Source organism: Lissotriton vulgaris, unplaced genomic scaffold (assembly GCF_964263255.1).
Source record: "Lissotriton vulgaris unplaced genomic scaffold, aLisVul1.2 SCAFFOLD_886, whole genome shotgun sequence".
NCBI lineage: Eukaryota > Metazoa > Chordata > Amphibia > Caudata > Salamandridae > Lissotriton > Lissotriton vulgaris.
In genome coordinates this window covers 431672-458350 of record NW_028250374.1, presented here as the reverse complement: position 1 = coordinate 458350, position 26679 = coordinate 431672, and the positions used below count along the sequence as shown (strand labels likewise).

The 26679-nt window shown below is 47.8% G+C and overlaps 1 protein-coding gene across 1 annotated transcript in view; it reads right to left on the bottom strand.

Moving 5' to 3' along the window:
• The window catches only part of DUS2 (dihydrouridine synthase 2), a gene marked incomplete at its 5' end in the record, with an annotated part of 471998 nt that overhangs the window by 35588 nt on the left and 409731 nt on the right, over window positions 1-26679 (bottom strand). Inside the window, 2 exons of the mRNA XM_086950567.1 lie at window positions 10935-11022; window positions 12619-12762. Coding sequence (XP_086806693.1) covers window positions 10935-11022; window positions 12619-12762 — 232 coding nt within the window. The remainder of the gene's footprint in view (window positions 1-10934; window positions 11023-12618; window positions 12763-26679) is intronic.

Below are 26679 nucleotides of genomic sequence, written 5' to 3'. Positions count from 1 at the left end.
TATTTATTATACACATTTATACAAAGCAATACACATATGTAGGTACACATCTATAGTCCAAATGAATGCTTTTATACACAGGTATATGCTGTATATTTATGTTTGAGTAGGGTGCTTATGGGGGGGAAGAGTCAACTCTTGAGTAGTCTTCTGAAAATAAGGTAGTTATCCATGGATCTTATGTCTGGGGATAAAGAGTTCCATATTTTGGCTGCTTGAACAGTGAAGGATGTGCCACATATAGCTATTTTTCTTATATCGTGGGATTTTGAGCCAAAGTGCCAAATTTAGAGCAGAGGTAACTTTGTTGAATGTATTATGGGATTTTATTCCTGATGAAGAGCGGACCTGTTCCCTGTATCGCTTTGTGGGTGATACAAATCAGCTTGAATGTGGATCTTCTGGCAACCAGTAACCAATGTAGGGCTTTCAAGGCAGGGAAGATGGGGGTTTGAGGCATTATATGTAAGAGTAGTCTGGCAGCGGAGTTCGGAACCCTTGGCAGTCTTTTCATAGTTGTTAAGGATGATCAGTTGTAGAGGCTGTTGGCGTAATAGAGTTTAGAGGGAACAAGAGAGATAGTAGCATGGACCTTGTGTGGAAATCTCAGGTGGGGGAAGATGCGTTGCAGAGTTTTTATAGTAATAAAGAACAAGTTACTTACCTTCGGTAAAACTTTTTCTGGTAGATACAGTATCTGCCTGTGGATGCCTCACCTTGTGAATATCCCCTGCGCAGCAGCCAATCGGAAACTTTTGTAGCTCTCTACGCCGGCGAGGTCATGGACGACGTCACGGAGGGTATGACTCCGCTCGCGACCCCGCTGACGTCACTGGATCCAAAATAGGGCCTCGTCGGCGTGATGACGTCAGTTCCGCCCTTTTTTCCATGCCCCCGAGGCACACTGACGGACCAACATAATAGTAATAGTATACATAGTACACAGTATTCAAAACAGCACACACAGTGTGAAACCAATGCAATATGCATGAACATATAAATACATTCATTTAAAATTTTAAAACAAATATACACTTAGCAGGTATAGAAGAGTGGACAACGGAGAGGCGGGTGGGTCAGTGAGGAATCCACAGGCAGATACTATATCTACCAGAAAAAGCGTTACCGAAGGTAAGTAACTTGTTCTTCTGATAGATACATCTGCCAGTGGATTCCTCACCTTCTGAATAGAATCCCGTAGCAGTCCCTACTCCCGAGGAGGGTGTCCACTCTGCTATACCGAGAAATATTGGAGGACAGAGCGCGCAAAGTGGCCGTCCCTCCTCACCTCGGAATCCAAGCAGTAATGCTTTTCAAAAGTGAGGAGGGAGGCCCAAGTTGCGGCTCTACGAATATCCTCAACAGGTACACCCCTAGATAAAGCAGACATTGATGACTTTGCTCTAGTAGAGTGAGCCCTTATACCCTCTGGAGGTTCCTTACAAGCAAGGGCATAGCAGATCTTTATACACAGGATTATCCATCTCGACAGAGTCCGCTTCTGCACCCCTTTTTCTCTCTTACAGCCAGCAAATCCAACGAAAAGCTGGTCGTCCACACGATAGTCTTTAGTCCTATCGAGGTAGAAACTCACCGCCCTCTTAGGGTCTAGAAGGTGAAGCCGCTTCTCCTCCTTGGAAGGGTGAGGGGGGAGGATAAAAGGTAGGGAGGGTAATGGACTGTCCCAGATGGAAGGGAGTTACCACCTTAGGCAGAAAAGCAGCCCTGGTCCTAAGTACCATTCTCTCAGCATGAATGGTCAGTAATGGGGGTTTCGAACTTAGAGCTTGAAGCTCACTTACCCTCCTTGCCGAGGTAATTGCTACAAGAAAAACAGTCTTGAAAGACAGAAGTCTCATGGGACACTTGTGTAAAGGTTCAAAGGGTGAACCCATGAAGTAAGTCAAGACAAGATTCAAGTCCCATTGAGGCACAATAAATGGAGTTGGAGGGAATTTGTTGGTAAGACCTTTGATAAAACATAAAACAATAGGTGACTTAAATAAAGACGGCTGGTCAGGCAAACAAAGGAATGCCAACAAGGCCGACAAATAGCCTTGTACAGTTGACACAGCAAAACCCTGCTGGGCCAAAGAAAGAGCAAATTGAAGAAGGTGGGACAAACGAGCCCTCAAGGGGTCAATAGACTTCTCTCCACACCAGGAAACAAATTTGGACCATCTATAGGAATAGATCGACTTGGTGGAGTCACGCCTGGCCGATAATATGACATCCACCACATCGTGTGGGAGAGAAAAAGAATTCAGGTTGCCCCGTTCAATCTCCAGGCATGAAGGTGTAAGGTCTGGAGGTGGGGGTGTAGAACCTGCCCCTCCATCTGAGAGAGGAGATCTGTCCTGAGTGGGAGACGGAGCGGAGGGCACGAGGAGAGGTGGAGAAGATCTGTGTACCATACCCTTCTTGGCCAATACGGGCGACCAAAATAACTTGGGCCCGGTCTTGGCGAATCTTCCTCAGAACCCAAGGAATCAAGGGTATGGGAGGAAACGCGTAAAGGAGTTGCGAGTCCCAACTCAACTGAAACGCGTCCCCCAAAGCTCCCTGCATCGGATACTGGAGGCTGCAGAACGACAGGCAGTGGGCATCCTCGTGAGTGGTGAACAGGTCCACCCGAGGAGTTCCCCACATCTGAAAGACGTGACGAACCACTTCCGGATGAAGCCTCCACACGTGGTCGGCTGAGAACTGCCGACTGAGACTGTCTGCACGAATGTTCAGAACTCCGGCCAGATGATTTGCCATCCGACAAATCTGGTAGTCCTGAGCCCAGGACCAAATACGCAGAGCTTCTCTGCAGAGAAGATGAGATCCCACTCCTCCCTGCTTGTTGACATACCACATCGCGGTCAGGTTGTCCGTCAGGACCTGAACTGACAGACCACGAAGGGAAGGGAGGAAGGCCTTGAGTGCCAAACGAATCGCCCTTAACTACAGAAGGTTGATGTGAAGCAGCCTTTCCTCCAGAGACCAAAGACCCTTGATCTCCAGGTCCCCCAGATGAGCACCCCAACCTAGAGTGGATGCAGCCGTTATCACCGTGGCAACCGATGGAGACAGATGAAAGGGCTTTCCTTGAGACAGATTGCCCTCCACGCTCCACCAAGACAGATCCGCTGCAGTTTCTCTGGAGATCCTCACAGACTCCCTGAGATTCCCGTTGTGCTGATACCACTGCCTGCGGAGGCACCACTGGAGTGCCCTCATGTGCCAGCGTGCAAGGTTGACCAGGAAAATACAGGAAGCAAACAGACCGAGCAAGCGAAGGACCTTCAGGACTGGAACAACCACTCCATTGTAAAATAACGGAATCATTTCCTGTATGTCGTAAATCCTTTGAGGAGGAGGGAATGCATGACAAACAGTTGTGTCCAGTACCGCACCTATGAACAGGTTGCGCTGGGAGGGCACCAGGTGAGACTTGGGTACATTTATCAAAAAACCCAATCTGAACAACAACTGAGTTGTCTCTTGCAGATGATGTAGCACCTTCTCTGGAGACTCTGCTTTGATCAGCCAGTCATCCAGATAGGGGAAAACCGGAATCCCCGACCTTCTGAGATGTGCTGCCACTACTGCCATCACCTTGGTAAAGACTCGAGGCGCAGTAGTAATTCCAAACGGAAGGACCGCAAACTGGTAGTGCTGCGAACCCACCGTGAAGCGGAGATACTTCCTGTGCACCTCCAGTATCGGAATAGGAAAATACGCATCCTGCAAGTCGAGTGACACCATCCAGTCATCTTCCAACAGCGCTTGAAGAACCTGCGCAAGGGTGAGCATCTTGAACTTCTCTTGTTTCAGATAAAGGTTCAAGATCCTGAGATCCAGGATTGGACGCAACCTGCCATCCTCCTTGGGATCAGGAAATAACGGGAGTAGCATCCCTGACCCCTTTCCTGCTCTGGAACCACCTCTATCGCACCTTTCTTTAACAAGGTCAGAACTTCCTCCTGTAGGAGACGGAGATGTTCTTCTGAGCAAGCCCCTTGGCAAGGAGGGTACTTTGGAGGAAATTCCCAAAAGGGAAGAGCATACCCATTTGAAACAAGATTGAGAACCCATTGGCCTGTAGTGACCGATTCCCAATCCCGCAGAAAATGGGTAAGCCGACCCCCCACAGGACCAATATGATTGAGAATGGGGAATCTAGGGCTGCTTTGCTGCGGTGATAGGGGGTGAGGTAGAAGAAGAGGAGGAGGAGGGTTGACGACTTCGTGGACGACCTCTGCCTTTTCCCCTATAGGACTTATACAGCGTATTTTGTTGCTGCTGCTGCTGCCGAGGCTGTCCTTGCGGACGAAAGGACGACTTTCCAAATCCTCTATACCTTCTAAAAGATCCTCTAGATTGAGTCTGCAAGCCAAGTGATCTTGCAGTGGCCTTGCAATCTTTGAACCTCTCAAGAGCGGCATCCGCCTTCTTACCAAAAAGTCCTGTTCCATCGAATGGCAAGTCCAACAGAGTAGCCTGCACATCAGATGAAAAGTCTGAAGACTTCAACCAAGCCCCCCTTCTCATAGCTACTGCAGAGCCTATAATCCTAGCCACTGAGTCAGCCGTATCTAGGCCGCTCTGGATGACTTGACGAGCAGCAGCCTGGGTATCGTCCAAAACCTCCTGAAAATGTTTCTTATCTACATCAGACAGTTTTGGCAGCAACTGCTTAGAAGAATCCATCAAGGTATGGATATACCTTCCCATCAAGCAAGTAGCATTTGTAGATTTTAGCGCCATGCTTGCAGATGAGAATACCTTTTTGGCAGACTGGTCAATGCGCTTTGAATCCCTGTCAGCCGGAACCTGAGGAAAAGCCCCTGAAGACTTCTTTGAGCAAGCCGCCTGAACTACAAGGCTCTCAGGCGAAGGATGAGCCAACAAAAACTCTGGATCTTCAGGTGCCACCCTATATCTCCGTGCCACAGTCCTGAAGACCGCAGGAGCAGACAAAGGCTTCTTCCAAACCTCCAACACTGGCTCCAAATTGCCTCATTAAATGGTAATAGAGGTTCAGACACAGATGAGGGAGAATGCAACACTTCAGTCAGAAGATTGGATTTAAACTCCGTGGAAGGCAGAGTAATGTAACTACGGAGAGTCCCAAAAAACCGCTGGCGTCGACGGCGTGGAAAAAAGGGAACTGACGTCATCACGCCGACGAGGCCCTATTATGGATCCAGTGAACTCAGCGGGGTCGCACCCTCTGTGACGTCGTCCATGACCTCGCCGGCGAGGAGAGCTACAAAAGTTTTCGATTGGCTGCTGCGCAGGGGATATTCACAAGGTGAGGAATCCACTGGCAGATGTATCTATCAGAAACTTGACTTGTTAGTTTGTCCACCTGGGCATTCATTGACGCTTGGAGTCCATGGTAATTTCGAGGTTTCTTATTTCGTTTCATACTTTAGACGGTGTTCCCAGGTCATCAGGCCAGGCGGCTAGTGGGTCATAATTTTTCCAATTGCCACACATGAGTATTTCCATTTTGGAAGCATTCAATTTGAGATGGCTCCAGGTCATCCACTGATCCACAGGTCTCTCAGTTTGCCCAGAAAGGTCCATTTGAAATAAGTCTGTAGCTGTCAGGGTTAAGTGGGTCCAGCTTGGTTTTCTTTAGTAATGGGCGTATGCAAGACTTTTTTTCAGATGTTCTAGAAATATTCCAGTAGTTAAAGAATTGTTGAGGATTTCTTCTTACTGGTGTGGCAGCAAAGCATGTGCATCTATGAAAGATACCAATACAGGAGAACTACAGTTACAGGTAAGTAACGTAGTCACTTTGCCATGATTGGATCTTTCATAGATTCAAATGCTTGAATAAAAATAGCTAGCAGTTACTATATTTGTATACCTTACAGTATTCATACAAAAAGCGGGTGGTAGGTAGAAAATATATACATTTCGTATGTAATTTAATAAATTATTATATCATATATTACATTTTGCATAAATACATTAGCAAACATATGGCAGAGGCTCTCCTTATTGAAATAAGTGGTATAGTAAAACCTGTCCAACAGCTGCAGCATTGCGTGTTCCGATTCCAGGCAACAATGCTGCATGAATATATGCACTCTCTTCCAAGTTGCAGCACAACATTTTCCCCAAAGGCACTCCTGCAAACAAAGTAGTTCAGGTGGAAACTACCCTGGTTGAGTGCGCCCTTGGTTTTTACTTTGAGTGGATTGCCAGCGTTTGAGTGGCAGAACTGGATTGAAGCTGAAATCCATTGAGCAAAGGTTACTTTCATGACTGGAGCACCTTTAAGAATGTGTCCATATGAGACAAACAGTTGGTCAATTCTTCTGAGTAGTTTAGTGCGATGTAAGTTACATTATTTTTAATATCTTTGATACCCAGCATATGAATAGACATGTTAGCTGGTGATGTTGGATTCAGGAAGAAAGTCAAAATAGTATACGATAATTGAGGTCAAAATCATAAGGAATCTTGAGAATGAATTTTGTATTGGTTCTGAGATGTACCAAATTGCCTGTAAGGTGCAAGAAAGGTTCTTGAATTGAGAAAGCCTGTATCGCATTTACCCTGCTGGTCGAAGTGAGCACTGGAAACAAAGCAGCTTTTCATGTGAGAAATATGAGGTATGGTCTGTGCATGGGATGGAATGGACCCTTCATTAGTTGAGATAGAACTATGTTCAGGTGCCAGTCTGGGGAAGGAGTGAAAAATTCTGAACAATCCTTTAATGAACGGTTTGATTATTCTACTTGAGCATCAACAAAGAGAAAGTGATGAGTATTCATCTTGATATTGCTGCAAGATGTAGCTAAACAGACACATGCACCAACTGTAACTGAGCTAGCAAGAGGAGATAGGGAAGTCTGACAGATGATGCTTGTAGAGGATGTAGGTTTAATTTCTAGCATGTGCAGTTCCTCAAGGTTAAGAGAGAGAGATATATTAGTGTTGCAATTCAGGGGATGGGCTCTAATAAGCAAGTGCCGTCACACCTAGAAGGGTGTCATACTTCATCATGGACTAGCTCCTCGTTGAATCGGCGCTGCAATGCCAGACGGGAACCCACTAGGGGGCGCTATAGCCGAATGGTGAAGTGGGGGTTCATGGGCTCTAATGGTGTGTGTAGAGTGGTATCGAAGAGTGAGTTTAAATAGGTCTAGTGAAGATTATTCATTGATTGAGCTCACTAACCTAATTAAAAATATATATTGTGTTAATATAGGATATAATGCTCCTAATGAGCAAGGCAAGTGACTTGTTCTAAAATAAGGTCAACCTGTTTCTCGCCTATGTCTGTCCAAGTAGATCAAGCGGCTATTCTTCAGGACCTAACATAAGAAACCTACACTACATACTGACTAGACTCAGTAATTAGTGTATTGTGTTGAAGTAAACAGTCATACATCAGGTCACTAAGTAAAATTGTACCTTGACCTGGATAAACAAAATCCAGAACACAAAAAGGGGACAGACATCAAAAATAGAACATACATTTAAAATTAGATTTTCAACTCTTTACTAAAGATCCAGTGGCATGCATATACATTTCATGCCCCAAGTGGGCCACTTGGGGAGCTCATTGATAAATGCCACTTCAATGGGCCCCTCTACATGTTTTTTTTTCTCTCTAAATTGTAATGTGCCCAAAGATCCTGAGGTGTTAGTGTCTACCTTGACTGCTTGCAAGGCGTTGTTGACATGCTTGCCAAACAGAGCTTTGCGATGTTAAGGCATAGCTAATATTTTTATTCGCATTTCAGGGCTAAATGTTGTGGCCTTCAAACAACCTAGGCGTAAAAGGGCCACTGACCCTGCCAGTTGTCGGAATCCTATTGAAGTTTTATCCATAGTGCAATCTATAATTTCTGTGGAGGATGTCCCCCCCCACCCCCACCCCCCTCTCCCCACCACCACCACATAATTGTCTGCTTTGCTGGTCAGGCAGGGTTAATATGGATGATAGGGTTTTATGAACGATTGTGAGGAGTCTGTGTGATGACATAGTCTTGTTTTGGGTGTTCATCAGAGATGGGGTGAGTCTTCAGGCGATTTGTACTTCTTATCGATCCCTGGCAGGACTGCTGGGACCGTGGCAGAGTTTTACATGATTGTAATTCTTCTCGGATATAATCAGCAATTGGAATAGCCCTCACAGCCTTTCTATTTAAAATCATGAAGAAAACAAACCGGTGGCTTGTTTGCCACTGGAAGTTGGAAGCGTTTGGCCGCTCGTTCAATAAGGGTATGGAATCCACCAGTTGTACATACCGGTGTCGGTATTAAATAATCGTCCCATATATCGCGAAAAGATTGAATATTCTGAATGTTACCTTCCATCATCACCCAAAGCGAACGGGTTGTGCTAAGGAAGCATGGCAATATTTGACACTGGGTTTATTCTTGGAGTGTCAGGAGGGTTGGAGGATGCTGACATATCGGAGATGATGTGACCTTGCAGGCAATGAAAAGTACTTGTAGTAAAGTTGGAGACAGAGCATAGTGGTGAAATTGCTCCACATATTGTCTGTCCATATACTGCTGCCTGTTGTAGATATGCTCATATTAGTCCCCTTCGTTCTTGACATTAAGTTATGAGGGCTATGTGGTGTCTGTGTTTTTTGTTGATGACTAAGTTATTTTTTTTTCCTCGTTTGTATTGTCAACGAGATTGTAGACAAAGTTAACGTCCATGAGGCCTTCGTAGACAATGCAGTTGAAGACTAGCCAGTCTCAGACAAGGCAGTTGTAGATGACGTGATTATAGACAAGGTTATCATAGACTAAGCTTTTGTAGACAAGGCCGTTGTAGACGACCCCATTGAAAAGGCCGTCGTAGACGAAGCCGTTGTAGACGAGGCAGTAATAGTCGACATGGCTGTGGTCATTGACATTGTTATCGCAATTGTTATTAATGATGATTTTGATAGCTGTTTTGCAGTAGATGCCTCATTGTCAGGCTATGTTTCACCATGCCTGGCTTCTAAAGATGATTTCCCTAATGTAGTGTCATGGCTGAAGAGGTAGTTATAGGGTTTGATATTCCTCTGAGGGAGTTTATTCCATTCTCCCTCTCTCTGAGAAGTGCCTTTTGAAGACTCATGGTAAGTCTTTGTTATGGCTTTTCTGGCACAACTTCTCCCTTTGACCTCTCCTGTCAGGTGAAGGAATCTTCATAGTCCTCCTCATCAGAAACTGATGGATTTAAGTTTCGGTAGCCACAATAATAGCCTCATCTCTCTATACATGAGAGTTTAAGAGGAAATGGTTAGACATGTTTTGTAGTCCTTTACTTTGTGGGCAGTATGAAGAAAGTAGATACACTCCTAATGTCTTCAGGGTGTGATCTCTCTTTTTTTTCTGCTACTCTGACATATCAGTGCCAGAGTCAGAGAAATGAAAAAGCAAATATAATTTTGGATGATCCAAAAAGAAGTAATAGCTGAAGAAACCGAGCAGAACTCAGGGAGACTCCCTTCACACGATGTGCAGTAGAAACTCTGAAGGGCTAAGTTTCTCTTGGGAGTGTTCTACAGGGTGCTATCGCCGAATTGGCTACAGTATGAAGTTTGGTTCTTTTTTAAAAAGGACACAGAAAGGCCATTAAAGTGATTGTTCATTGCTATTATAGCCCATGATAATGACACATACTGCTGTATTATGGTACTGTGGGACTCCCACTTTGACGACAGGAAATGATTCAAGCATGTGAATCTATAAAGATCCAATACTGGAGAGCTGGGCTGTCATTTCTTTCACCCTAGCTTTGCTAGGTATGGGGAGACTAATAATAGGCCTCTTGTTGTTGAATCTGCGAGGGTCTAACAAAGTTTTTCCTTTTTTTTTAAATAAAGGTGTCACCCCCTGGTATTTCAGCTCAGAGGGGTTACCCCTTCTGAGATTGATTTATTGCTCAGGACCTGAAAAGTGGAGAAAAAAGTCTATATATTCTTTGGATAGTTATGCTGGTACTGGGTCAAGAGGGAATTGTTTTAGGTTTAAGTTGGATCAGCAGCCCCGGGACCGACTCCAGTGAAACACGGTCCAATGAGAAGGTAGGGTTAGGTGTATGATGGGGGAGCATATTTTGTATAGACACTTGTTTAGCAGTTGTGGACAAAGTCTTATTCAGTGAAGTAGCTGCGACCTGCCTTTTATTAACTAAAACAGGGAAGTCATTTGAATTTTTCACTTAGTGTATTAAGGAAACTTCTGCTGACAATGTGGCTTTCTTCAAGAGGATGATCTCCAATCTCTTTACCACACTTGCCTTCCTTCTACACCAAATCATGCAGGTGAAAAATCATTTCTAAGTGCCCCTTAACCGCATCGCTGCGGCGGTTATTTTTCCGCTGTGCGGCATTTTTAAAAATACAGCGTTACATGACGAGCTCAGCTCGTCATCAGCACACGACCACCGTGGCTGATGACGAGCTGAGCTCGTCATCAGCATCGAAGGGGTTAAAAGCTGCTCTCTCATCTGTCTTTTTCCTAGTGTGAACTATCTGCCCTTTGCAGGCTGAGATCAACAAAGAGATGAAAATAATTTCATATCAGATTCTGATCTGACCAGTTAAAGTAAAACAAGATAACTTTTAGAAAGTTCTTGTATTTATAGAAGAGCTATAAGAATGTTATTTAGAGTTTGGCAGACAGGGTACTCCACCTCAAAGTGGAAGATGTCCTGTCCGCCATATTACAAGTGTATAGTAGTCAATGGCATTTTAACGCATAAGACAGGACATTTACCACATGTGTAATGGTGTCCATGTCCAGCAAATTCCAAATAAGGCCATAAGGCTTTTTCACTCTCCCAGTAACCAGCAAGCCTGTGATATAGTTACAAAGCTTAAGGCCTGTCGGCAGGTGCCAGAATTAATAGAGTCAGAATGCTGAACTAAAGGTTTAAAACTATGTGTGGAGGAATGAGAAAGACTTACAGTTTCATAGACAGGCTGAGGAAGCTGCTTTTTCCTACACCACTCCAGCAGGTACATCTTTGGTGTCATTTGTGGTATATACTCCAGCCTGCATAAAGGAAGCACAAAATGTAGGATTAAATGTTGTGGTTTCCAAAAGATATGAGAAACATAATGAACTCGGTGAGTGAAATTTTGAAGCACACAAAATAAATATAAATTAGGTCGGGCGACGTTCAGGAAAATCTACTGTAGGTCACAATGAGGATCATAAGGAAAACATATTGCAATTGTGCTGATATATCTGGCTGGAATTTTCTGCGAAACGTCAGTTGAAGTAGAAACAGCTGAGGTTGTATGAGCAGGCTATTCCAAATAATTGTCTTTTACGATCGTCTAATGAAGCTTTCCTACAAAAGACCCCAGCCTGGATTTGCTGGTATTAAGCAGATCACAATAGACAAAAAGTTTACATTGTTTTGGAGCAAACGTCACTCACTTTTTTTTTTCACTTTAACAAACTTTACTCACTTTGTCTAAGAGGCTCCCTATTCTCAGTTGGCCGAATCTGTCAAATATTATGGTGACATTCACAACTATTTATGATTATGAACCTACGGACGGCAGAAAGAGGAAGAACGAAATGTCCGAGCTCAGCAATATATTTTGACAAATGGTGACATCACTAGTCACAGAAATACGTGCCTAAATTACTCCCTTGAAAATGTCATGCACATTTTTACTTTTATATTATTTGTTTTTTTTATGCCCATGAAATGCTACATTTTTTTAAATTCTTTGGATGCTTGTGCCTTTACTTCACTGTTTGCACAAATAAACATGTGGCTTCTCAACGCGAGTGGTTGTGACGATCCGCGACAGCCTGCATTGAGAAATCATTCTGGGTTGTGGTCTAGCGTTGGATTTTCCTCGCTCACACTGGCAAGTGCAGAAAACTCTGTAAACGCTGTGAACGGAGCAGAGTTCACCGCCCGGGCCGGCACTAGGCATGGGCAGCTGCCCAGGGCCTCGCACTCAGCCCACCAGCATGGGGCCACGCACTGGTCATTTGTCCTGTCGGTTCCCTGGCGATCCATTTCAATGAAAGGTGTCACCTTTCATTGAAATGGAGGGGCCCCCCTCCCCGGGGCTCTCAGGCATGGTATCTGGATACTTAAGGGAGGGAGACGCTCCCTTCAATTGAAAGAAGACCCATTCACAGACACTGTGGGAGGCCCATTGTCCATCATTTTGGCGCCCCCATAGTTTTAACTTTTAGCCCACAAGCAATTCTCACACCTATCGGACTGCAGGTGTGAGAAATGCTTGTGGGCTCAAAGTTAAAACTGTAGGGGGACAAAATGCTAGACAATAGGCCTCCCACAGTGTCTGTGAATGGTCTCCTTGCAAGGGCCACTTATCTACATTAGTGGGGCCTCGCACATTCCCTTTTAGCCCAGGGCCTCGCAAGTCCTAGAACCGGCCCTGCCCAAGCCTACCTATATTGCAGTTCACCAGCAGCACAAACAACTATCAGATGTATTATACATAAATAGTGCAAAAATCCAAATACACAAATGTATTTCTCTATTAAATACAATACAAATCTTAACATTTGATTCAGGTTAAAAAAATAAGTAAGTATATCACGGACTGGCACTGGATTTTTCGAGATGTTAGTAATTAACATTTCACACAATCTTACCTGTCAAATTTGATCGCCATGTGTACAATATCTGGGTCAAGATCCTGGTTTTCATCTTCCTGCTTTTGAGCCGCCAGAACTTCCTTCCGGGACTGCAGCATTGCGGTCATGTCGTCATAGAAACTTCCCAATTCAAACGCTTCGCTGTTGATGAAAGATCTTTTTTGGTTATAACAGTGCACTGTGAAAGGTCCCCGCCCGGGAACCGAGCTTCATTTTTCAGTTGTGTGTAACGAAAGGTAAAACGTCGAAGCTGATACTGGTAATACATGGATTAATGAATAAAACAGCCATGGCTTTAAGTGGGATAAAAAACTGGGGGTGGGGAGTCTCTCAAAGGGGCGTGGTCAATGTAATTAAGGGCGGGCTTAAAAGCACATATGCTAAAAATCTGTGCTTAGCATAGTGTGCCACCCGACTTGTATTTTGCTGTTTTGTCATTGCATCCAGATATATGATACAACAAGTAACCCCACAAGTCAGAACTATTGGCTGTCAACGGTTGTTAGTAGCATAAGATAAATAAGCAACAACTATGGCTTGTATATAATATTGAAAAAGCTTCCACTTAAAGCCATGGTGTCACCACAACAATGTTGTTGCTCCTGAGTTTCAAAAAGAGAAGGGATCTAAAGAGAAAAAATTACTCTATTTAAAGGATTTCCCTTCCCCTACAACGCTCACTTGGCATGACGTTATGCCATAACTCCTCCACTAGTGAGAAGTGAGCAATATGCCTGCTGTCACTGCAGTCTGGAAAAAAACAGACCGCCTGTGCCGGGCACAAAACAGAGCCAGAGAGAGACCCGTTGCGAGGCCCCCTTTAACCACTTCCACACAGGGTTAATTCCCCCGCGTTGCGGGGGGCCGCGCGCGGCGCCGAGTTACCCATGACGAGCTCAGATCGTCAAGCTGCACCGCGGAGCTGTGCTCATGAGAAGCTGAGCTCGTCATGACTCTGCCCACTCCTGTGGAATGCCCGCACTGGAGGCGAATTAGACCCACAAGGGCGTTCCGCTGCAGTTATGACGAGCTCAGCTCGTCATGAGCACAGCTCCACTGTGCCTCATGACGAGCTGAGCTCGTCATAAGCGCCGAAGGGTTTAAAAAAACGCCGGTGCTCAGCACTGGTGAGACCCAGCCGTCTTAAAGCTCTGGAAACAGCCCACAAACACGTCAGTACATTCCATGGGACAGTTATTTTCTCAGTAACGTTTGTGACCCTTACTGAAATCCTCCATCTAGGTCTACTCGCACAGTTACCAGTGCTAACTTTTCCTTCCCGATTTACATGAATACAGCTACATCATGACGTAATTTCACGGTCCTAAAACTCCCTTCCTTACACAAAAAATAGGCAATCACAAGCTGTGCTTAATTTAAACCGGTGGTTGTAGGAGGGACCCACTGGCACTCATTTTTGAGAACCGACACTTAGTTTTCTTCCTCCGATATTGCCTCCGAGTAAAAATGAGAAAAACAAAGAGGAAGAGATGGAAAACAGTAAAAAAAATCATAATAAAGCAATGATGAAAAAGAACCTGTAAGGGTGAGATAAAGAGGTAGAAAGAGTCTGACGGTGGCTGAAAGACGCAATAGGTGGAATCAAGACTACGCAGCCTTGGTATTCAAAACCACAGACTTTCGATAGCGTCCGCTGCAGGTTTTTTGGCCCCTGCACTCATTCTTTTACGAATTAACCCCTGATACCAAGGCTTTTATACGGCAGGTAATCAATGAAACTAAAGGCGTGATTAAAATAAAGAGGACCAATGTGCTTGAGTAAATAAATCAACTTGGGCTTGGCGAGTCAAATCAAATGACAAATGAAACAATGCTGAAATCACTGAAGTGCTAAAATTTTTCACACGGATGTCCTAGTTGAAAGGGGGTGCATTTAACATCAACACCACAAGGTGGCAGACTCAAACCACAAAAGTACATTTTTTTAATAATAAAACGGTACCAAGGGATGCGTTGTACTTTATTTATTTATTTTTTATTTATGCTTTTTTATATAGCACGGACTTTACCCGAAGGCGTCAGAGCGCTTCACAATAGGAACAGAAAATTACAAGTGAATAAATGACAAAATCAGACGATAAGTTACATGAAGTAAAAGTGACAATTGTGAGCAAACAAAATACATGAGGTAGCAAACAGTGCATTACAGGAGGAAAGAGTGACAAGTGTGCAGGTTACAAGAAAACAAAGTACATTTAGAGGTAATATACTGCAATATATGTTAGGCAAATCAAATCAAAACATTTATATAGCGCGCTACTCACCCGGAGGGTCTCAAGGCGCTTGGGGAGGGGGGGTCCGCTACTGCTCGAACAGCCAGGTCTTGAGCTGCTTCCTGAAGGCGAGGTGGTCTTGGGTCAGGCGGAGGTGGATCGGGAGGGAGTTCCAAGTCTTGGCGGCTAGGTAGGAGAAGGACCTTCCTCCTGCTGTGGCTCTTCGGATGCGGGGGACGACGACGAGGGCGTGGCTGGTCGATCGAAGCTGGCGGGTAGGAGTGTAGAAGTTGAGGCGGCTGTTGAGGTATCCTGGGCCTTGGTTGTGAAGGGCTTTGTGTGCGTGGGTGAGGAGACGGAAGGTGATTCTCTTCTTGACCGGGAGCCAGTGCAGGTTTCTCAGGTGTCCGGAGATGTGGCTGTGTCGGGGGATGTCGAGGATGAGTCTTGCTGAGGCGTTCTGGATCCGCTGAAGTCTCTTCTGGAGCTTGGCGGTGGTTCCGGCATAGAGGGCGTTGCCGTAGTTCAGTCGGCTGGTGACGAGGGCCTGGGTGACCGTCTTCCTGGTCTCGGTGGGGATCCACCGGAAGATCTTACGTAGCATGCGCAGGATATTTAAGCAGGACGAGGAGACGGCGTTGACTTGTCTGGTCATGGAGAGGGAGGAGTCCAGGATGAAGCCCAGGTTGCGTGCGTGGTCCGTCGGTTTTGGGTGCGCTGCCCAGGGCGGGGGGCCACCAGAAGTCGTCCCAGGCGGAGGGCGAGGAGCCCAGGATGAGAACTTCCGTCTTGTCCGACTTCAGTTTCAGGCGGCTGGTCATCATCCACTCGGCTACGTCTGGCATCCCTTCGTGTAGGTTGGCTCTGGCGGTGGCGGGGTCGTTGGTGAGGGAGAGGATCAGCTGAGTGTCGTCGGCGTAGGAGATGATGTTGAGGTTGTGTTGGCGTGCGATGGCTGCGAGGGGGCTCATGTAGACGTTGAAGAGGGTGGGGCTGAGCGATGATCCCTGTGGTACGCCGCAGATGACTTCAGTGGCTTCTGATCTGAACGGGGAAGGCGGACTCTCTGTGTCCTTCCGGCGAGGAAGGAGATGATCCACTCCAGTGCCTTCTCCTGGATTCCGACGTTGCTGAGGCGCTGCACTAGGGTGCAGTGGCAGACAGTGTCGAAAGCCGCGGAGAGGTCCAGGAGGGTGAGGGCCGCTGATTCTCCGTTGTCGAGCAGGGCTCGGATGTCATTGGGGGCTGCGATGAGGGCGGTCTCGGTGCTGTGGTTGGCCCAGAAGCCAGACTGCGAGAGGTCGAGGGATCCATTCGTCTCGAGGAAGGCGGCCAGCTGCTTGTTGACGGTCTTCTCGATGACTTTGGCCGGAAACGGGAGGAGCGAGATGGGGCGGTAGTTTTTGAGTTCGGTGGGGTCCGCTGAAGGTTTATTCAGTAGAGCGCTGAGTTCGGCGTGCTTCCAGCTCTCCGGGAAGGTAGCGGTGTCGAAGGAGGTGTTGATGATGTCCCGCAGGTGGGGAGCGATGACAGCGTCGGCCTTGTTGAAGACGTGGTGAGGGCAGGGGTCGGTTGGAGATCCGGAGTGGATGGAGTTCATCGTACGGATGGTGTCTTCGGTGGTGATCGGGGTCCAGGCGCGGATGGAGGTGGTGGGGGGCGTTGGTGCGGTCGTGGGGAGCGTTGGTTGTGTGCTGAAGCTGTTGTGTATGTCTCCGATCTTGTTGTGGAAGTAGGAGGCGAGGGAGTTGCAGAGGTCTTGCGATGGTGTGATGTCGTTGTTTCCGGCATTGGGGTTGGAGAGCTCTTTAACGATGTTGAAGAGTTCCTTGCTGTTGTGTGCGTTGTTGTCCAGTCGTTCCTTGAATGTAGTTTTCTTGGTGGCGTGGATCAGTTGATGGTGTTTTCAAGTGGCGAGCTTGAGGGTGGTCATGTTGTCTGGTGTTGGGTCTCTGCGCCAGGCTCTCTCGAGGGCTCGGCAGTTCTTCTTGGAGCTCTTGAGTTCGTCGGTGAACCATGGTGCTTTCTTACTGCCGGGTCTGCTAGGCAGGGTCCTCAGTGGGGCGAGGTCGTCTGCGCAGGTGCTGATCCACTTCGCGAGGTTGTCGACGGCCTGGCTGGGGTTCGCTGAGCTGGTGGGAGGGTGCTGGCTCAGGGATGCGGCGAGCTGGTCGGTAGTGATCTTGTTCCAGCTTCTGCGTGCAACCTGTTGCTGGTGATGGTGGATCGTGGTTCTTCTGAAGCTGAAGTGGATGCAGCTGTGGTCCGTCCAGTGGAGTCCGGTGGCGTGGCTGAAGACTATGTCCTTGCTGGATGAGAAGACGGGGTCGAGTGTGTGTCCGGCGTAGTGGGTGGGGGTGGTCACGAGCTGCTTGAGACCGAGGTTGGCGAGGTTGTCCAGCAGGGCGGTGGTGTTGCGGTCGTTGTTGTTCTCCAGGTGGAAGTTGAGGTCCCCGAGGAGGATGTAGTCAGCGGAGGGGAGGGCGTGCGGGCTGATGAAGTCGGCGATGTCTTCGCTGAATTGTGTGCGTGGTCCCGGGGGTCTGTAGATGAGGGTGCCTCTGAGGGTGGTCTTGGGGTCGGTGTGGATCTGGAAGTGCAGTTGTTCGGCGATTGCGAGGGTGTCGTCGGTGTTGGTCGTGATGCGGATGGTGTTCCTGTGGATGATGGCGATGCCTGGTGTTCCTGTGGATGATGGCGATGCCTCCTCCGGTCTGATTGCCGCGGTCCCTCCGGGTGATCTTGTATCCGTCCGGGATGGCGATGGCGATGTCGGGCGCTGAGGAGGCGTTCATCCAGGTTTCCGTGAGGAAGGCGACGTCTGGAGATGTGGTGTGAAGGAGGTTCCAGAGTTCGATGGCGTGTCTGTGGACGGAGCGAGTGTTGAGCAAGATGCACTTCAGGTGGTTGCTGCTGGTGCTCGGCTTGGTGGGTGGTTGTGTAGTGCAGGTCCGGATGCAGGTGAACTTGCAGGAGTGGCAGCTGAAGGGTCCTTGGGTGCGTCTCGGGGTGGCTCGGTAGCATCCCGGGATCCGACCGTTGTTGAGTGCGTTGAGTTCGGTGGAGTCGTAGGTCCGGCGGGTGGGCTGGCGTCTGCGGGGGCCAGGGGTCCTGGCGCTGGGCGCAGTCCAGGCGCAGATGGGCTTACCTTTGGCGCACCTTCGGCACTCAATTGGTGCTCCCGCTGCGCGCGTCCGCTGCGCGGTCGCTCGGGGGGCGTCATAAGTGAGGGGCCGGGAGGGCGGGTCAGCTGGGTGGCGGGAGCGGGGCGGCGAATGGGCTGGTGGTGGGCGGGGCCGCAGGGAGGCAGCAGCGGGAACTCTGGTCAGGCGGCTGGGCGGCTCAGCGGCGGCTGGGTCGCTTGGAAGGCAGCAGGAGGCAGCGGCAGGCGTGAGCAGCAGGAGGGGTGACCCGGCCTAGTCATAGTCACAGTGGTCACTTCAGAGCCCACACCGCGGACACCTTAAGTAAGGGGCCGGGAGGGCAGGTCAGCTGGGTGGCGGGAGCGGGGCTGCGAATGGGCTGGATGGTGGGCGGGGCCGCAGGGAGGCAGCGGCAGGAACTCTGGTCAGGCGGCTGGGCGGCTCAGCAGCGGCTGGGTCACTCGAAAGGCAGCAGGAGGCAGCGGCAGGCGTGAGCAGCAGGAGGGGTGACCCGGCCTAGTCAAAGGCACAGTGGTCACTCAAGAGCCCATACCGCGGACACCTTAAGTAAGGGGCCGGGAGGGCGGGTCAGCTGGGTGGCGGGAGCGGGGCGGCGAATGGGCTGGTGGTGGGCGGGGCCGCAGGGAGGCAGCGGCGGGAACTCTGGTCAGGCGGCCGGGCGGCTCAGCGGCGGCTGGGTCGCTCGGAAGGCAGCAGGAGGCAGCGGCAGGCGTGAGCAGCAGGAGGAGTGACCCGGCCTAGTCAAAGGCACAGTGGTCACTCCAGAGCCCACACCGCGGACACCTTAAGTAAGGGGCCGGGAGGGCGGGTCAGCTGGGTGGCGGGAGCGGGGCGGCGAATGGGCTGGTGGTGGGCGGGGCCGCAGGGAGGCAGCGGCGGGAACTCTGGTCAGGCAGCCGGCGGGTCAGCGGCGGCTGGGTCGCTCGGAAGGCAGCAGGAGGCAGCGGCAGGCGTGAGCAGCAGGAGGGGTGACCCGGCCTAGTCAAAGGCACAGTGGTCACACAGAGGCACAAGAACAAACGTTACGTAGGTAATGGTGGCACTTGTGCAAGTATCAGAAGCAAACAAAATGTGAGAGGTAGCAAACAGTGTGTTACAAGAGAAAAGTGGCGTGTGCATGTTACAAAAGAGAACCAGACTCAGGTAAAAAGGTAATACTGCAATAAATGGCATACACTCCAACCACACGAACACACGGGGAAGGCACTTCTATAGTCATGGAGAATAGAGTTTTCAGTGATGGGAGGTCTTCCTTCAGAAAATAGAGAGGGCGTGAATTACTTTAGGAGGTGTCTTTGGAGGAGAACTTTGAGGTCCGTTTTGAAGACCTGGGAGGAGGTGGTGGTCCGGAGCGGGGAATATTCTTCCATCAACTAACTATAAATGTAACTTTTAAATAACTTTCAGTAGGTAATTGGAAAAAGGCACATTTTAAATATTATTTACTCTACACAATAAACAATGAGTAATTTGACCTTCTGTTCAGACGCAATCTTCTACATATCTATAAAAAGCTTCATAGACCTACTCTATTTTTCAGTTCCCTGGTGCAAGTTACCAAACGTTTAGTGGGATTTTGGCGCTAGATGTTTTGACGATTCCTCCTTTGCACTATACACATTTCTGCGTTTGTGGTTAGGTGGACATTTTGCGCGCTACATTATACTGACAAGATCTCCACCGCTCACGTTTTATATTTTTAGATCTCACCAAAGACATTCATGCTGTCTCACAGGAGCTTTTTCCACATATAAAGAGAAAGAGGGAGGGGTCAACTGTACGCCCGTCAATAAGTTGCTATTAAAAGCACCATTCCCATATTTATCAAATAATATCAACCAAACATTGGCTGTTACAACTCCCATACATGACATATGGAGTTTCACCTGTGCTCTGCCGTTTTACACGAGGAAGGACCTCAAGACCTGGCTCTTCGAATAATCCTCCACCCAGGCTGACCAGGAGCCCCCCTCCCCCAGGGCCTTGAGAGCATTTAGGTAGGGTGACCAGATTCTGAAAACAAAAAACCGGGACAGTTCATAGACATAGAAGTAGGACTACAGTTGAAGTAACCAGCGCCATAAAAGTAGGACTATTTGACAGCTGTCATAGGCATAGAAAAAGGACTACAATGGCAGTCGCCTCCACAGACATAGATGCAGAATTACAGAAGACAAATCAGATGTGTGACACAGACAGCATTTGATTTTTAAGCTGACAGCATGTGCATAATAAGATTTGGGGGTTTTGCCTTCACCCCTTGGCTGCGGGACACATTCCCCTGCTGTGCTGGGGGGAGGGTGGGCGCGCACAGCGCCCCGGTGCTCATGATGAGCTCAGCTCGTCATGAGCCACGGTTCTCATGTGCTCATGACGAACTGAGCTCGTCACGACCACGCCCGTTTAATGGAACGCTCAGGACAGCAGGGAAATTAGCCCCGCGTGTAAGCGTTCCTATGGTCATGACAAGCTCAGTTCGTCATGAGCATGGGAGGGGTTAACAATGCCAAGAACGGCCTCCAAACTATTACCTTGCTAAAAAGCTTGTCCTATGCCAGAAGTTGAGAAGAGAAAGATGGAAGAGAAAGGGAGACAAAAGGCACTATGATGCTGGAAGGGCAGAGGAGGTAGGCCTGTCTGTGTCTCTAAGATGAGGGGATGGATGAGAGCAGTCCTGTTGGTGCCTCAGAGATGAGGGGAGGGATGAGAGAAGGCCTGTCCGTGCCTCCGAGGTGTGGGATGTGCTGTGATTATACGCCTGTCTCGGCCTCTGAAATGAGGGCGGGGGAGGGGGACTGTGGCATTTCTCAGGTACAAGGCTTACTCTAAAATAGATGCAGTATGTTACTGGTGATGTACGCTCTGTGCACGCTGGTGTCGTACATAAGTGTCTTCTGTTGAGCAGCTTTAAAAATCCCTCTTGGCACTGTGAAAGCATCCATTCTTTGCTGTGATAAAAACCCATTACATCATAGTGCTCAAAAACATTTCCCCATGTGCATTTTGGGGAGTGCCTTTCTTCAGGGGGTAGTTACTGTCCAATTACAAACCAGCATTTCTTGTTGTCTGGTAGAGTCGTCCAGCTTCCTCCCGGGTAGGTGGTCTGGGTAGTGCGGAGAAGGGTACTACAGACGTGAACACACATATACACACCCACACTATCTCTCTCTCCTCCATAACAAAATACATTCAGACCGCATACACACAGGTACAAAGTCAGCTCGGGTTATGGTAATAGATGCTTAATTGAAACTGGTGAAATTCAGAGTTGACATCAGGTAAAATGTAGTCCCTGGGAAGAGAAAATCACATCCAAAATGAAGAAAGGGTGCACAGCCAACAATCAACCGACCACTGGCCTCTCACTGGAAAAATCACTTATGCTGATAGATGAAAGAGTTCAGTCTCCCTGTTCATCCAATGCTCTAAGACTTTAAAAAAAGTACTGGTACAGTGAAGTGTTTACATTAATAGCACTGGACGGTGCTATCTTGTCACAGAGGCTGTGATGCTCGTCCTCCATTGGCTCGCTCACTCACCAGGGACTCTCTCCTCCACCCACAGAAATGACTGAATAACGGGTAACAAATCTGTGCAGGTCCGAAAGCTACTCTGTGATGTGCGGTCTATACGAACATCTCCTGGAGATCACTGAATCGTGGGTGGTTGGTCTCAGCAGTCGCTGTGGTTTGCATAATGAAGTGGTGCACATATGCGCAAGTGCACTGGCACAAATGGGAGCATTTCCACAAAAAGCGCACTGCAAGAATGCAGATGGCACAAGGTCGAAGAGCAGAGGCGAAGCTTCAGAGGAACAACAGAACAGTGCAGGACTTTTCTTTATTCCACAAATGAATGACATAACTCCAACAAGTGCTGCCATAAACAAGCACAGGAGCAGCTGTTCTACAATAGCAATGAGAATGCTGGAATCTATATAGTAGCTGGTATAAACAAGAACGCACAAAAGGTGAATTTGCGGATTTTTTGAAAAGGGAACATTTTATAATGCGCGTTACATTTGGTGTTCTCCCGCCAAAACACTGAGGCTGTATGTTCGCCGATCACATGCAAACCTTCTGTTCCTACAGTGCAGTGACTTTTGCGCCAATATTCAAAGCAGAACACCAACCCTAACTCAAGCTGGCCGCTTGTTGTTATTTATGGTGTTTAGCGCCATCTAGAGGAAGACGGTTATTAGCGCGCCACGTCTTTACATGAGGCAATGAAAACAGAAAACAGGCCATTGTGAAAGCGTTTCTGAAGTGAAAGCGTATACCCTGCCTTCAAGAAAGTGAGCTGGGACGCCGAATTTAGCGACAAATCGTATGTGTCGACTTCAACTATGGATTTCAAAGGCAGTCTTTATATTGTGTTGTGTTGCTGGCCACCAGCTTGCTATTACGCGCATGCGTGCGCGCTCTTGTGCGCGTTCTAGCAAGCTGGTCGCCGAGAAAGTAGCACTTTTAAAAGCAGCTACGAAATGTCTCGGCCAGACCAGCGCATGCGCTGGATCAGGCCGAGACCTAAAAAACCGGGACAGTTCATAGACTTAGAAGTAGGACTACAGTTTGAAGTAACCAGCGCCATAAAAGTAGGACTATTTGACAGCTGTTATAGGTATAGAAAAAGGACTACAATGGCAGCCGCCTCCACAGACATAGATGAAGAATTACAGACGACAAATCAGATATGTGACCCAGACAGCATTTGATTTTTAAGCTAACAGCATGTGCATAATAAGATTTTGGGTTTCGCTTTAACAATGCCAAGAACGGCCTCCAAACTAATAACTTGCAAAAATGGCTAAAAAGCTTGCCCCATGCCAGAAGTTGAGAAGAGAAAGATGGAAGAGAAAGGGAGACAAAAGGCACTATGATGCTGGAAGGGCAGAGGGGGTAGGCCTGTCTGTGCCTCTAAGATGAGGGGAGGGATGGGAGAAGGCCTGCCGGTGCCTCAGTGATGAGCGGAGGGCTGAGAGAAGGCCTGTCCGTGCCTCTGAGGTGTGGGATGGGCTGGGATTATACGCCTGTCTCGGCCTCTGAGATGAGGGCGGGGGAGGGGGACTGTGGCATTTCTCAGGTACAAGGCTAACACCAAAAAAGTTGCAGTATGTTACTGGTGACGTACGCTCTGTGAGCACTGATGTCGTACATAAGTGTCTTCTGTTGAGCAGCTTTAAAAATCCCTCTAGGCACTGTGAAAGCATCCATTCTTTGCTGTGATAAAAACCCATGACATCATAGTGCTCAAAAACATTTCCCCATGTGCATTTTGAGGAGTGCCTTTCTTCAGGGGGCAGTTACTGTCCAATTACAATAACCGGTCCTCAGAAGCTGGTTTCCGGTCAGGGAGGGCATGGCTTGGCAGTTCGGGCTGGACTGTTCCCATGAGGCACAGGGTCAGACTGATTTGCATATGGCCATGTCTGAACTGGGGTGGTGTGGAGTGCAAAAAAACGATGGATTTAGGCCCAGATCTCTGTACTGGGGTGAATGTATGACATTGTTCTGCATTCTGTCCATTAACTGTGGTTTTTGCATTTGTCACCCCGAGCGGGATGGGTATGCTCAGACGTGAGTCCCATGCTCTCCACACCACTGGATTCAAGCAAGCCGGGCTGAAGACGGCTGGAATGCCAGAAACCGGTCCTTGGAAGCTTGTTTCCGGTCCAGGGTAGGCATGGCTTGGCAGTTCGGGCTGGACTGTTCCCATGGGGCACAGGGTCAGACTGATTTGCATATGGCCATGTCTGAACTGGGGTGGTGTGGAGTGCAAAAAAAACGATGGATTTAGGCCCAGATCTCTGTACTGGGGTGAATGTATGACATTGTTCTGCATTCTGTCCAACAACTGTGGTTTTTGCATTTGTCCAATTACAAACCAGCATTTCTGGTTGTCTGGTAGAATCGTCCAGCTTCCTCCCGGGTAGGTGGTCTGGGTAGTGCGGAGAAGGGTACTACAGCACGGACGTTTTGTAGGTCACAGCAAGAAGAGCTCGCCTGTGGCCCTGTGTATCACACCCAATCATGTCCCATGAGACAACTGCACCTGCAGTCGTCTCACCGCTTCTATGTCACACAGTGCCTTCAGATGTAGTAGAAATACTACTCAAGCAGGCTTGGAGGCTGCAGTAACTTGACCAAATCACCACCCGCGCACTACACCTGTTGATTCCCCCCACACTCTCTTCAACCACTCCTGCTTCTAGTGCTCCCAAACAGGGCAGCGCGCTGAAGTCCCATACAGCGCTCTACAAAGACCAGGTGACATGAAAATTATACCCAGGCTTTAAGTGGGATGAAAAAACTGGGGGGTCCCTCAAAGGGGTGTGTCTGATGTAATTAAGGGTGTGGATTAAAACACATAAGCTAAAAAAAATCTATGCTTACCAAAGTGTCCCGCCCCAAAAATTAGCTGCTTCCGTCATTGTATTAGATGAATAATACAACACGTAACATTACATCTACAACAAGCCAAGACTATTCGTTTTAGCAGTTGTTCGCTGCAGAAGATAAATAAGCAACAACTTTGGCTTCATTGTACATAACATTGAAAATGCTTCAGTTCTGGAATGATAAGACTGTGAAACAACTAGAACGGGTCTCTTTGAAGGCAGTAAAGACTGGTATTGCTGCAGCTGTAAGATTTTTTTTTTCATCCTGAGGGCAAAAATGGAGATCCCAATGGAGACCCATTTCAGCACCTGTGCGAAGTAAGCAGAGAAATGTCAAAGGTTTTTAAATAGTGTCTCGGTGGCGAGACACTATTAAAAACAAGCAGTTGCAATGCAATAGGTCTCGCATTATTAAAGTTAGAGCTATTGGCATTGTAAATGGCAATGTCTTTTATTTATGTTTTTGTTTTTAAAAATTTACAATGCTAATAGCTTAGCCCCTTCGCTGCGGGGGTAATTCCCCCGCTGTGCTGGGGGAGAGGGGGGCGCGCACAGCGCTCCCATGCTCATGACGAGCTGAGCTCGTCATGAGCTACAGTGCTACTGTGCACATGACGAGTTCAGCTCGTCACAGGTGCATTGGTTCCCGTGGAACGCTCAGCACAGCAGGGGAATTCTCCCCGCACCTGAGCGTTCCATGGCCCATGACGAGCTGAGCTTGTCATGAGCACCGGAGCACCGTGCCTCATGACGAGCTCAGCTCGTCATGAGCATGGAAAAGGTTAAACTCTCGCAAAAATGAGACCTATTGCATTGCAAATGCTTGTTTAAAGGACGCCCCAGACACTACTTCCCCAACCTACCAACCTTCAGCTATAGGACAAAACTGCAAGCTTATCTTAACAAGTCCATACCTGAATACATCGTGCTTGGAACAGCAGCACATGCGCTGCTCAGGAACAACCTTAAAAGTCTCTGTTTTAATAGCATTATACAATATGGTCGGGTATACAGGGAAGAGCCGATTCTGCAGCTAGGATGGCTAGAATGTTCAGGCAGTGTTGGATAGTTGTCAGGGGCTATTAATTCGTTGCCTTTTAGAGGATAAAGAACATTCTTTTCTGCTCCTAAAAAATGTAATAGGTGTCAGTTATAAAGGGCTTTTATGTTAAGCGCTACACATGGAACATCGTTTAATGTAATGGATACCTAGTGTTAAGTGGTCCTTTTTTTCAGTGACTTTGTGTGCATGCGTGTGTATGTATGTGTGCGTGCGTGTTTATGTGTTTGGGTTTGTTTGTATGTGTTTGTATGTATGTATGTGTGCATGTGTGTTTGTGTGTGGGTGTGTTTGTATGTGTGTGTGTATTTATTTATGTATTTGTGTGTGTGTGTGTGTGTTTTTCTCTGCAGATTATAGGTTCACATCTCTGCTGGGCAGCCTCTGCCTTTCATCCTTTGGTGTCATTGTCCCTCTGACACGTCATTGGTTTTACACGAGGAGGGACTTAATACCACTCAATCTTTAAAATCATTTCAATTGATGACTAATCGTCATGGTTAATTATTTGCTAGGGAATCACATTAAAATATAATGGCCTAAATCTGCCAAATGATGAGAAATGGCACTGTACCATTAAAAGTACTGCGTTCTTGTTAAGAAATGTTAGTACTGTTAATCAAAAGTATACCAGGCTTCTTGAAACGAGCCGACTGCAAGATGGCTGTGCTATGATAGCTTCTTAAACTTAACTGTACCTGTCAAACTGCCTCATATCACGTAGCCCCATCACTTATCCTTTCACAATGTCAGTGAAGTGCACCTCCATTTTATTAGTACTGATAGCGCAGGACATATTCCTGGGCATACTTAAAGCTCCTAAATTACAAAAATATAGGAAGTAACTTGCCCCTCTAACGCTTAAAGTCAGAATGAGATCAAATCCCTGTGCAGTTTCTTGCTTTCCATTCCACAGTATTGTGACAGGAAAAGCATCGCCAAGAATGTGAAATGTCTTTGTGTTTTGGTGACAAAAACCCGTATGTCTCGGGTTTGCAGTGCTCCAATAGGGCTCCCGGGGTGGGGGGGGCGGGGGGGGGGGGGGGGCATGTTCGCGCTCTCTCCAGGCACTGTCACTTAAAATTAAAAAATAATAATGGCCAAATCAGCACGTGGCTGTAAGGGATGGATTGACTGGTCGATTTGAAGGTTTCGAGGCCACGCTGCGGGCCCACACAACTCGCCCTTTCACTTACTACTCGG